General features: G+C 48.3%; 2 protein-coding genes across 23 annotated transcripts in view; one reads left to right on the top strand and one right to left on the bottom strand.

Annotated features, from left to right (window-relative positions):
- Positions 1-4,750, top strand: part of SCRIB (scribble planar cell polarity protein) — a 222,903-nt gene extending 218,153 nt beyond the window's left edge. For all 17 annotated transcript variants that reach the window (XM_045003401.1, XM_045003390.1, XM_045003396.1 and 14 more), the window contains one exon: positions 2,604-4,750. In XM_045003401.1, the coding sequence (XP_044859336.1) occupies positions 2,604-2,764 (161 nt within the window). In that variant the 3' untranslated portion in view covers positions 2,765-4,750. The remainder of the gene's footprint in view (positions 1-2,603) is intronic.
- The window catches only part of IQANK1 (IQ motif and ankyrin repeat containing 1), a 231,893-nt gene that overhangs the window by 37,496 nt on the left and 181,437 nt on the right, over positions 1-12,960 (bottom strand). For 3 of the 6 annotated variants that reach the window (XM_045003404.1, XM_045003402.1, XM_045003403.1), the window contains one exon: positions 7,016-7,253. The exons of 1 other annotated variant lie outside the window; for it this stretch is intronic. In XM_045003404.1, the coding sequence (XP_044859339.1) occupies positions 7,079-7,253 (175 nt within the window). In that variant the 3' untranslated portion in view covers positions 7,016-7,078. 2 more of the 6 variants (XM_045003405.1, XM_045003406.1) reach the window with 2 other exon arrangements.

Raw genomic sequence — 12,960 nt, 5'->3', positions numbered from 1 at the left:
CACGGCCCCTACCGCCCCTCCGTCTTGTACTTTTGGGTGAGGGGGGGGCAGGACTTCTTGGCGGGGGAGGGCGGTTGCAGATACACTGCAGGGGGACTCTGTCCTCCTGCCTGCGGTCCTGCAGAACATCAACAAGGCGCCGGAGCATGTCCGTTTGCTCCCTCATTAGCCCAAGCAGCGTTTGAGTCGCCTGCTGGTCTTCCTGCCGCCACCTATCCTCCCGTTCGATGTGTGTGCGATGCTGTTGACATAGGGTCTCCCTCCACTGTGTCTGCTCTGCCGCCTCGGCTCTGGAGGAAGCCATCAGTTCCGCGAACATCTCGTCCCTAGTCTTTTTCTTTCGCCGCCTAATCTGCGCCAGCCTCTGCGAGGGGGATGCCGGGGCAGTCCGGGAAAGAGCCGAAGCTGTGTGATGGGAAAAGTAACTGATTTCCTTGAACAGATACATGTTTGCGAACAGTGAACACAGTCTAGTCAGTTTCTCTGAACAAGACCATACAGGGCAACAAGTCTCACGAGATCTCAGTACAAGTTCGAGATTTCGGAATACGCTCTCATTGGCTGCGGCATTCCACAGGAGAGCGGACAAGTGGGGAGAGACAGCTGAATCCGTCTAGCAGACAGTCCTGGTAAGCCTTACAGTACATTCTGCTTATCAGTTAATGGATAGCTGTGCCCTCCCGCTAAAGGCAATCTGGAAATCATATACTCTGACCCTTTTCCAGCCACTCCCGCCAGTGCACGGGAAAGATCAATGTGTGCTTTTCTTATGTGGCCTACAACACGTGGCTGTTAAGCGAGGGTCATTGTTATGCAAAGTAAAAGTCAACCATTCACAACAGTAACAATACACTAATTGCCCTAATTAGATGCAGCATTTCATGAACGAGATCACCCTGATGCGGGTCCCTCGGAGTCACAAAGAGCGGATGCTAAGGGAAGCCCTGCAGAGACCAGGACCATATGCGGCCATGCTTGTCGAGGCGATGATTCCCATCTACATAAGGATGTCCTGGCGCGGAAGAGTGTGCTTCCACGGAGCACCCAACAAGGCACCTCTCCCCAGGAACCTCCTGCGGAGGCTTTTCGAGGACCTAAATGAGACCTTTCTTGAATTGTCCCTGGAGGATTATTGTTCAATCCCTATATGTGTGGACCTACTTTTCATATAGTTTTTCATTGAAAATTTTATATATAGTATTTCTATTTTTTTATACCTGTTTTATAAAAAATACATGTTTACATGTTTAGAGCACTTACCGCCTGATCCTTCCCCTGATTCAGAGTCTGGGTTAACGGCCGGGGAGGGTTGGTAGGGGATCTCTGTGAGGGTGATGAAGAGATCCTGGCTGTCAGGGAAAGCGGTTTTGTGTTCGCTGTCGCCTGCGCCGTCCTCCACAGACCCTTCCTCATCTTCCCCATCGGCGAACATCAAGGAGGAACTGTCCAGGTTCACTATGCCATCCACTGAGTCCACGGTCACTGGTGGGGCAGTGGTGGCAGACCCACCTAGAATGGCATGCAGTGCCTCGTAGAAGCGGCATGTCTGGGGCTGGGCTCCGGAGCGTCCGTTTGCCGCTCTGACTTTTTGGTAGCCTTGTCTCAGGTCCTTGATTTTCACGCGGCACTGCATTGCATCCCGGCTGTATCCTTTCTCTATCATTGCTTTGGAGACCTTCTCGAAGGTCTTTGCATTCCGCTTGCTGGAGCGCAGCTCCGACAGCACAGACTCCTCGCCCCACACACCGATCAGATCCAGGACTTCCCGGTCTGTCCATGCTGGGGACCTCTTTCTATTCTTGGATTGGCCGGACTCCTCTGCTGGAGAGCTCTGCATCGTTGCAGGTGCTGCGGAGCTCGCCCCGATGTCCAGCCAGGACGTCAGATTCAAAGTGCCCAGACAGGAAAATGAATTCAAATTTTCCCGGGTCATTTCCTGTGTGGCTGGTCAGAGAATCCAAGCTCGGACTGCTGTCCAGAGCATCAACAGAGTGGTGCACTGTGGGATAGCTCCCGGAGCTACTAAGTTCGATTTGGATCCACACCTAGCCTAATTCGAGATAGCCATGTCGAATTTAGCGTTACTCCACCTGCCGGGGTGGAGTACCAAATTCGAACTAAAGAGCCCTCTAGTTCGAATTAAATGGCTTCCTGGTGTGGACGGTTGAGCAGTTAGTTCGAATTAACGCGGCTAAATTCGAATTAAAGTCCTAGTGTAGACCAGGCCTTAGAGAGACAAGGCTGGGGAGGTAATGTTTTTTATTGGACCAACTTGTGTTGGTGAGAGAAACAAGCTGTCAAGCTTACACAGAGCTCTTCTGCAGGTCCTCAGAGTGTCACAGCTAGATTCAAGGTGGAACAGATTGTTTAGCATAAGTAGTTATTTCAAGGGACCGTTCAAGGTGAAGTGGCCTGCTAACACCCCTCCAGTCATAGGGAGGGAGCGAGGGAAGGGGGTTGTTAGTGGGTTATAGCTTGTCATACTAAACCATCAATCCAGTGTCTCTGTCACAAAGTGATCACTCTGTATCTCAGAGGCATGCTGCTCTGTGGGAAATACTGTCTGTCTCCTGCCTGATTTCTGTCTGTCTGTCTCTGCTCAGTTCCCCAGGAGCAGGGTGGGCCAGCAGAGGAAGAGGAGCTGTTAGTAACTCACGATTCCTCAACACCCACCACATCAGCACTTGAAGAAATGGCTCTGTACAGCAGCAAGCGCAAACTCCGACACAGCCGTCGCAGTCTGGAGGCTGCTGTCCCCACATAGGGGGCCTGATGCATGGGGGCAACAGGACAGCCCAGCACAGGGCTCTACACCTTCCTGCACTCCACAGACAGCACTGGACTGGGTCCCACAGCTGCCTCCTTGGCATTGGCTGGGAACTGCGCACCCAGGAGGCGTTGTGGTTAACTAACTTCCTTTAGGCTGTGAACATCCTTTTTCTCTCACTACCCACAGTGCACTGGGGCATGTGCTGAACAAAACAGGACAGTGCTGGACTTGTAGATGTTTGACGGGGTGGGGGGGCAGGGCAGTGGGCAGCAGCAGTTTGTTAGTCTGTAAATAGTGTGTGAGTGTGTGTGTGCGCGCGTGTGTGACGCTGCACCTGTTATTCCCTCCACTTGGGTTTTTCAGTGGCTACTACGGGGGCTTTGTTCTGATATGACTTAGCAAGAAGGGCCAGCCCTTTACTCCCTTCTAAATCCCACTGATTTGTCAAAAGCCAGCTTCCCCCCAACCATAGAGAGTCATGTCCATGCAGAGGCAGAGATCTGTGACATCTCTAGAATGCATTGTCCCCATTCCACTCTACCACCAGGCCAACAATCATCTGGCTTGGTGTGATGCTGTTCCTCTGGCAATAGGTCTGCCCCCCAGATGCACATGTAATTCATGTAGCAGAGGCTGTGGTCCATTCCAGGCAAACACACTACATGGGGAGGGGGACATGTGGGGAGCAGGTGCTGACTGTCCTGTGTGAGAGTCGCATCCATGAGCTGGATGAACTAGGACAGATGGGCGTGCGAGGCTATAGCAGTGTGTGCATGTGACAGCAGTAGGGACAGACTAGTTGGGGATTAGAATGTGGTGACACAGCAGTAGGCGGTACAAATGAGACAGTGGGGTAAGGTTATAGTATGGGGTGCAGGGAGCACGGTGGGACATGGATTAGCTGGGGTCAGGTGAAGGGTACTGGGTGCAGGATGATGATGGTACACAGAGAGCGCTGGTGGCAGCAGCAGAAGGTGGTGGCTCTCACTGTGTTGCCCATGTCCACTGAAGTAAAATGTGAGTGTTGAGGGAGGTTGGAGCACAGACAAAGTGAGCACCATGCAGGGAGATAACAGATAACGAGATATGCCTCCTGCTAACTACAAATCCTACCGTCTCTCTCTGACAACATGGTGCCGTCCTGACACTTTACCTGCAGATTAGAGCAGACAAGAGATTCTTTACACATACACCAAGGATGTTATTGCTGGCTTCCTGCCTGGAACAAGGGCTCTATCAGCCTCTGTACCAAGTGAACCCAAGGATCTGGCACCAGTGACTAGGCGCCTGTATCTACCAGTGAAATTATTGTTTCTCTTGTTCTTACAGCCCTCCACGAGTTAAGCAGCCCTTATCCACACACGCCCAAATCAAAGCAAGGCATCTGAGCTTGGTCTTGGCAATGGTCTGAGTGATCTTTCCACTCCCTCTAACAAATCGGTGCTCTCTTATTTGCTGATGCCGCCAGCAGTAAGCCCAGAGTTGGCCCTTAATCCTCCCAGTCCCAGGATGTGACTAGGGAGTGGTGGGTACTTCTGCTTGTACATTTACTAAATGACTGGATGCGGTTTCTTTTAGTTGAGAATCTCCTCTCTTCACACCAAATCACATGGCTCATTTTAACTGAATTGATATGTTTAATTTTACAGGGCTTGGACGGAGGGAAATCCAATAATCTATCAAACTGCAGCCATGGCTGCTGCCATCATCAGCAATTTGAGCTTTTCCTTTTTAAAACCTCATTTTAGCATTTGCTTTTTAACAAGAGCAATTTCTGGAAAGAATCATGAATTGGTTTTGGTGACTAACTTGTGATTTTCCTTTCCCTTTGCGGTACCTGGGTGCCAGGCTCTGATCTCTCTCCTCTCCTGAGAGATGCAGAGGAAAAATTAGCTCATCAAGACTGTAACTAGTGAAATTTGTACAACCAAAGAAATCTATTTTGTGGATCAAGGAGAATAAAGTTTACTTTACATTTTAGAGCCTGTGTCTGTCTGTGGATGAAGCTCTTTCCTCAGGCCAGAGGGCAGCACAAGAAGGGCCTCTCTCTATTCACTGCTTCTACTTTCAAATCTAGAGAAAGCCAAGTCATCCAGCATCTCTGCCTCAACATCCATCACATCTGCCCTGCTATGGTCTCTCCCATCTTGAGACTTCTTTCAGAGATTTCATGGCTAGTCAGCGAATGGCCCCAAACTAATTCCCAGAGTATATTTTTTAGAAAAACATCCAGTCTTGATTTAAAAATTGCCCGAGATGGAGTGGTCACCACAACAACTGGGTAAATTGTTCCAGTCGTTAATTATGCTCATTGTTAGAAAATTACGCCTTATTGCCAGTCTGAATTTGTCTAGCTTCAACGTCCACCCATTGGATCACGTTATACCGTTCTCTGCCAGACTGAAGAGCCCATTATTGAATAGTTGTTCCCCATGTACATATTTTGACCAAATCACATTATCTTTTAACTGTTCTTTGTTAAACTACATAGATTAAGCTCCTTGTGTCCCCCATCACACATCAAGTTGTGCATGTCACCTGCCACTGTAATCATATTTCACTCTCTCACACGCACTCTAGCAGGCAGGCTCTCATAGATGGGGAACCCAGGCTTTTGTGAAGCAACCTGCACAGCAAGGCATCTAGGGGCTACCACAAAAGAATCCTAGCAGTGGTAGGGCCCAGATGGCCCATAACTCAGCTCTCCCCTACCCTGGGGTGATGCAGTGTAAGAACAATCCCACCAACTGCCCCCTCAGTAAGTATGTTCACATTTGCTTCAGGTGGATACCTGTCATCTTGCCGTCAGCATGGCCACTTTTCAGCAGGCTATAGGGGACATGCTGCCACTACAGTCACTGCAGGACAGTTACCTGCTGGGTGCTAGAAGAACTAGGTTCAAGGAAGAAAACTTGGGCAAGCAGCGATGACTAAGCGTGTATGAAAAACAAACAAACCACCATTTCAATGGTTAGTCTTCCACTATCCATGCCATGGTGCCACAAATCCACCCTGACGCTCACCACTTGATCTATGGGCATTTGGCCTGCATCACATTGGGGACAATCGGCCTGCCTTTACCCTTCACCCCTGGGCTTAATGGTGTTGCTAACAGGGCCTAGCGCACATGCATCTTTAATAAACAGTGCATTGACCTGTGCCTGGCTGCACCCAGTGTCACTATCAGGGAGTTGGTGTCTGCATCTTGGTTGCCCTTAGCCATGCTCAGGTCCTTTATCAAAAGTCTGGCTGTTAAAAACTGCAGTTTGACTGTGGCAGCTGCCGTGTAGCCAAGGCTCCAGATGCGTCCTGCACTTGCTGTAGGTAGCAGATTTAATTGGCATTGTTAAAAGGCCCAAAGCTGTCAAGGCCTCGTTTATATGAGGGCAGCTAAACCACTGCTAGCACTAGAGGGACAGTAACGTGCATTCTCTGTGGCAGGATGGCTTTGCTCACTGAATGCAGGAAGTGGGATAAAAGCTTGAGACCAGTTGAGCCGAACCAGCAGCCAACCTGGCACAGATCTGGTACTGACTCGAGTTTTACAGACCCAAAATAGAGGTGACTGCACCAAGTCCTATTATTGATATAAAAAGGCTGCTTAGTTTTATAGCCTTGTCTGAGTATGGATTGAAGGTGTTTCATGGACGGATGCAGCCAGCCTGTCCCCGTTACACTATGCTGGCAGGAGAACAACAGTCTCAGTGGGGCTAATGGAAATGGCACCAAGTTGCAGCCTCCTTCAGCAGTTGCACTAAAGCGGTAGTAGAAAAGAAAGAAAAAACAACAACAGGCTACATCAAGTCCAGCGGGGGGGGAGGGGCAGGATCATAAACAGAAAGGAGATGATTGCATGGGTCAGGCAGAGGCACTTTTCTTTCATATTTCCTGCCTGCTGCTGAGGTATCACAGTGCAAAGGGCAGGGACTGCAAGAAACGGCCTCATCGTCCTACTCGCTGCCTGAAAGAAAATGACCATCTCACCGAAGGTGAGTCACTGTCTGGGGAGACAAGCTGAGCCTGCAAAGGGGGGCCTTCAGTCACAAATATATGGCCTTGCCCATAGTGCTGCTAAACAGAATTGCATCCTGCAGTCTTAGCTATTGGCAGGGTGAGTTCAGCTCAGCTATTTGGCACCTCCCCATCTGCCCTATTATGATCCCTGCACTTTGTGGCCTTCCCTTCAGAAATGCAGAAAGCCAACCCCCAGCACTGCCCATGATTGGTTACAAAACACAAGCCTTGTAATACAATTTCACTTTAATGAGACACCAGCTGCTACGCCACTTGCTGCCCGTTGCCCCATACCTACAGGCTGCACTTGACCAGAATGACCCGAATTGGAAGGAGAATTTGGAGCAATTCCTCAGGGGGCTGTTGACGTTTGATGACAACAAATAATTTAAAGTGTCCAAGTCTAGTTGCTTGAAATTCAGTCGGTGAATACTCTGGTCCATCTGTTGCCCTGACTAAGGACAGGTACCTGTAAGAGGAAGGAGATACGCAGTGGAGCAGCAGAGTTTATAGACGTGCTGTTACTGGGCTCACGTGGCCACACTGACTTCTGCTTCTAAAAAGCCACAGGTGGTGTTGCATGGACACTGGCTCGAGGAAGCACAATTCCCCTGAGCAGGGCCAGCAACCTCAGAATACTCAAACAAAGGCACCAAAGTTGCATCTGTGCAAAGCAAACATCTCTGCCTTGATGATTGACACTAACAATGGAAGGAGAGGGCCATGAGATGGCGGCTGAAACCATGAAGAGCTATGAGTTACATAGGGGCGAAGTGTAGAAGGTGCCGTAAAGACATCTGAAAGATCTCAATGGCATGCAAAAGGGGAAGCCCTTAGGGACTACTGAGAGTGGTACTGTATCAGAAAAGGGCAGTGGTGACTCAGTACTTCTGGGGCTCTGGCTCTCACTCCTTTCACTCACCTTGCTGGGCTTTGGTGAGTCTGTCCTTTTCTCATAGCATCACTCCCAGCACTGTCTCATACCCATTCATGGTTCCTCTGATGCCCTTCAGGCCTTTCTGTGGCCCCTGCCCTGCATAACCTTATTGCCTTTCATGGTTTCAGGTACCATGTCACCCTCCTGCTCCCTGGTCCCAGACTTAGGGCCTGCTCTAACTCAAGTAACACTGAACTGCAAATCTGGGTGTCTCACATCCCAGCTAATCACTTAGCTATTGGTTATAAACACGCTCACTCCTCCCCTCCCCTAGCTGGCTTTTGCGGGAGGACTTAGGCATGCTCTGAGTGGCCTGCCAGCTCAGGGCCCTTCAGCACGATAAGTCAGTGGCTGCAGCGTTTGAGACTGCTGCCAGCTTAGGTGTGACCTCACGTGCTGAGCATCTGTGTGATGTCAGGACTTAGGTGTGTTGGGGACTTCACTGGCAGAGCCTTTGGTGTCTACAGGGTTTTGTGTCAACTGAGCTGTGGTTCTGTGATGGCAGTGGTGCCTACATTATGGACTAAAGATACAGCTGCCAAAGTCATTTTATAAATCTAGCCCTTTGGGACTGCACCTCTCTCCAGCACATATAAGAAACAGTTCTAATGTTCACAGGGCTTGGCCACACCGTCTAGCTACAGGGCCCATTCGCTGTCTTCAGCAATGCAGAGAACATGGACATGCTGTAGTCACACCTTTGCCACTGGAACCCCAGCCTTTATCACGGCAGCAGCAACAAACATCATGGCCCCCTGCTCCGTCACCCCTCAGTGCACTGAGATGTCTGTGGCCCAGTCACAGAATGCTTTGACTCTATTTGTTCCTGCTCCCTCTCATGGAGGTGTAAACCAACTGGAACAAAACGAAGGCCAAGAGATGCTAGATCTACAAGGCCTCTTGGGACCATTCTCGTAGGGGCCAGTGCTGCTTTGGAAGAAAGAGAAACATTTGTTGTCTCAGTGTCTATGATCTCGTACTGGCTTTTGGTAACCCCTGTATGGAAAATCATCTTGGGCCTTCCATCTGTTTTGGTTCCGAGGAGGGCTTGGTAAAGCAGAAGAGAGGCTTACTCACCTTGTGCAGTAACTGAGGTTCTTCGAGACGTGTGTCACAGTGGGTGCTCCCCTTCACTTCAGGTGATGGTGCGTCCCAGCACCGTTGATCAGAGATTTTCAGTAGCAGTGCCTGGTCGGGCCATGCTGACTCACGGTGCCATTGGAGTCGCTTCAGCCCATGCATGGTCTGACCCTCCCGGTTCCTTCTCTACCGTAGAGTCCTCGTGTCCAACTCCAAAGTAGAGGGGAAGAGCAGGGACACACATGTCAAAGAACCTCAGTTACGGCACAAGGTGAGTAACCCTCTCTTCTTCGAGTGATGGCCCTGTGGGTGCTCCACTTCAGATGACTGAAGAGCAGTCCCTACTATGATGGGGGTGGGGGGCTTTGGAGTTATGTGCATAGTTGCAGCGGAAAGGACAGTAAGGCCTAATATGGCATCTGCCCTGGAGTCCTGTGTAATGGCATAGTGCTTGACAAAAGTATGTTCTGATGCCCATGTGGTGGTTTTGCAAATATCCAGAATGGGTATATTATGCAGGAATGCCACAGATGTTGACATGGCTCGAATAGAGTGGGACCTGACCCCAGCAGGGAGTTCTATGTCATGGGCTTGATAGCATGATTGGATACAGTCCGATATCCACTTGGAAAGTCGTTGCATGGATATCGCATCATCCTTGGAGTGTTCAGTTGTCGAAAAGAACAGTCTTGGTGATTTATGCAGGGGCGGCTCCAGGCCCCAGCACGCCAAGCACATGCTTGGGGCGGCAAGCTGCGGGGGGGGGGGGGCGCTGCTGGCACCACGAGGGCGGCAGGCAGGCTGCCTTTGGCGGCTTGCCTGTGGAGGGTCTGCTGGTCCCGCGGCTTCAGCGGACCAAAGGCAGCCTGCCTGCCGCGCTTGGGTGGCAAAATGCCTAGAGCCGCCCCTGGATTTACGAAAAGGTTTAGTCCTGTCTAAGTAGAAGGCTATGTCCCTCCCAACATCAAGAGCATGTAATGAAGGCTTCTGTGGGGTTTAGGGTAGAATGTAGGGAGATGGCAAAGCTAGTTGGTGTGGAAGGTGGACGTCACTTTCGGAAGGAATTTAGGGTGAGGTCACAGTGTGACTTTATCCTTGAAGAGTCTCATGTAGGGTGGACTGGCCATCAGTGCACTAATCTCGCTCACCCTTCTAGATGATGTGATGGCAACAAGGAATGCTACCTTCATTGACGTGTAGTAAGGAGCAGGTAGCTAAGGGTTTGAAGGAGGGGTGTCTCATGAATCCCCTGAGGACTAAGTTCAGATCCCACATGGGGATGGGAGGGTGCACTTCAGAGTAAAGGCTCTGGAGTCCCGCAAGGAAGTATTTTGTAGTTGGATGTGTAAACGGTGAGACTCCGTCGATTTTTGTCATGGAAGTGTTAATTGCCGCGAGATGTACTTTAATAAAGCTTAATGATAACTGTCAAATATAAAGGGAAGGGTACCAACCTTTATGTATGCAGTACCATAAATCCCTCTGGGCCTGAGGTACAGAATCACTTACCTGTAAGGGGTTTGTCATAAACATACAGCTAAGGGTAGCATAAAATCCCACTTTACCCTATAAAGGGTTAATTCCTCTTTTACCTGTAAAGGGTTAAGAAGCTCAGCTAACCTGGGTGGCACCTGACCAAAGGACCAATAAGGGGAGAAGATACTTTCAAATCTGTGGGGGAAGGTTTTTTTTTTTTTGGTCTGTGTCTCCTGGCGTCAACAAGAAACCAGGGGCAGGGAAATACATCTTCCTAAGCCATATCTGAACTAAGCATCTACTATTGCAGAAATAGTAAGTAACAGATAATCTAACACATTTCTTTCTTTTGTTCTAGCTTGTGAATTTTCCCTGTGCTAAGTGGGAGGTTTATCCTTGTTTTTGTAACTTTAAAGTTTTGCCTAGAGGGGAAATCCTCTGTGTTTTTGAGTCTTTTGTTATTCTGTAAAGTACTTACCATCCTGATTTTACAAAGGTGATTCTTTTATCTTTTCTTTAATTAAAATTCTTCTTTTAAGAACCTGATTGATTTTTCATTGTTCTTAAGATCCAAGGGTTTGGGTCTGTGTTCACCTGTACAAATTGGTGAGGATATTATTCTCAAGCCTCCCCAGGAAAGGGGGTGTAGGGGTTTGGGGGGATATTTGGGGAAGGTAGGGCTCCATGTGGCCCTCCCTGAATGTTTGTTTTAAATCACTTGGTGGTGGCAGCGATACTAAGGCAAGGAAGGAATTTGTGCCTTGGGGAAGTTTTTAACCTAAGCTGGTAAAAATAAGCTTAGGGGGTCTTTCATACGAGTTCCCACATCTGTACCCCAGCGTTCAAGGAACCCTGACAGGGTTAATCAGTTCATTTAAACTAGTTGGCACCTGACCAGAAGGATCAATGGGGAAAGATGATACTTTCAACTCTGGGATGGTGGGGAGGGAAGTTCTATTTGTGCTCTCTTTGTTGGTTCCTTATTGGTACAAAGAGAGAGACCAAACAGGTAACCCAGCTCCTAAAAAGATCCTGAACTAATACATCTAACAATTACAAAAATTGTAAGTAATAGCGAGGAAGTGTGTTAGATTATCTTTTGTTTTAGCTTGTGAATTTTCCCTATGCTAAGAAGGAGGTTTATTCCTGTTTTTGTAACTTTGAAGTTGAGCCTAGCGGGGACTCCTCTGTGTTTTAAATCTTTTTATTAACCCTGTAAAGTTATCTTCCATCCTGATTTTGCAGGTGTGATGCTTTTATGGTTTTTCTTTATAATAAAGTGGGGGGGGGGAGGGATAGCTCAGTGGTTTGAGCATTGGCCCTTTTTAAAAAAAATAAAATTCTTCTTGTAAGAACCTGATTGGTTTTCAGTGTCCTAAAAACCAGGGATTTGGTCTGTGCTCACTTTGTTAACCTATTGGTTGGTATAATATTCTCAAGCGCCCCCCCCCAGCAAGGGGGTGAAGGGGCTTGGGGGGATATTGTGGGAGGATGGGGCTCTAAGTGGCCCCTCCCTGAATGTTTATTTAAATCACTTTGTGGTGGCAGCAATACTGTCCAAGGACAAGGAAAAGAATTTGTGCCTTGGGGAAGTTTTTAACCTAAGCTGGTAAAAATAAGCTTAGGGGGTCTTTCATGTGGGTCCCCACATTTTTACCCCAGAGTTCAGAGTGGGGAGGGAACCCCAACATGGTGGCAGCACGGTAGGATCATTTTGAACCAGAAGCACAGATCTCAGGATATTAAAAGGACATTTTTTTTTCTTTTGGGCTTGAAAACCAGAGAGGTTTTTTTTTTTTAAAAACAGACACTTTTTTTTTTTAAGCTGAGAGCAGCTGGAGGTTTTTTTCTCTGCCTGAGGGCAGAGTAGTTAAGTTCCTGCAAGGGAATTCACAAGTTTTTTTTTGTTTGTTTTTTGTTTTCATTCTAGCTCTCAGGTTAGGCTAGGCTAAGCAGAGGAAGGCTGGGATGACAGAAAGTGAGGTCCAAAAGAAACTAGAATTAGTCAGATTGGAAGTTGATGGAAGACAGAACATGAAAGACAAATGGCCTTAAAGCGCTTGGAGTTGGACACGGAGGAGAGGAAGGAGGCAAACCGCTTGGAAACAGAGGCAGCCAGGAAGGAGGCTGCCCATAAAAGAGCCCTGGAGCTAAAAGAGAAATATCGGCCCAGATTTTGGCCCAGAAGCATGAACTGGCTGTTCTGGAGTTGAAAAGACAGAACCCTTCAGCAGCTGGCTCCACTTCCTCAAAAATCCACAAATGGGAGCAACTATGTCCATAGTATGATGAATCCAGTGATATTGCTGAATATTTCATCACTGTTGAGAGACTGTGCACCCTCCATGCAATTTCTGAAGATCACAAGATGACAACATTGGTAGCAAAATTGACTGGAAGAGCTCTGGACATATTTAACAAGATGCTTATTGAGGATGCTTCTAACTATGGTAAATTTAAGGATTTGATTTTGAAACAATTTCAAATTACTCTTTAAACTTACAGAGTAAAATTTAGAGCCCTTAAGAGAGGGGCTGCACTAAGTAATGTGGCTTATGGAAACCAGATGAAGGCTCTGTTAGATTAAATGGGTCAAAGAAAAGGGTGTAACTAGCTTTGAAGGAATGTGTGATTTGGTTGTACAGGAGCAGTTCCTGACTATGACCAATGACAGAACAAGGAG

This window comes from Mauremys mutica, chromosome 2 (genome assembly GCF_020497125.1).
Source record: "Mauremys mutica isolate MM-2020 ecotype Southern chromosome 2, ASM2049712v1, whole genome shotgun sequence".
Taxonomy (NCBI): Eukaryota; Metazoa; Chordata; order Testudines; family Geoemydidae; genus Mauremys; species Mauremys mutica.
This window is presented reverse-complemented; position numbering and strand designations above follow the sequence as displayed.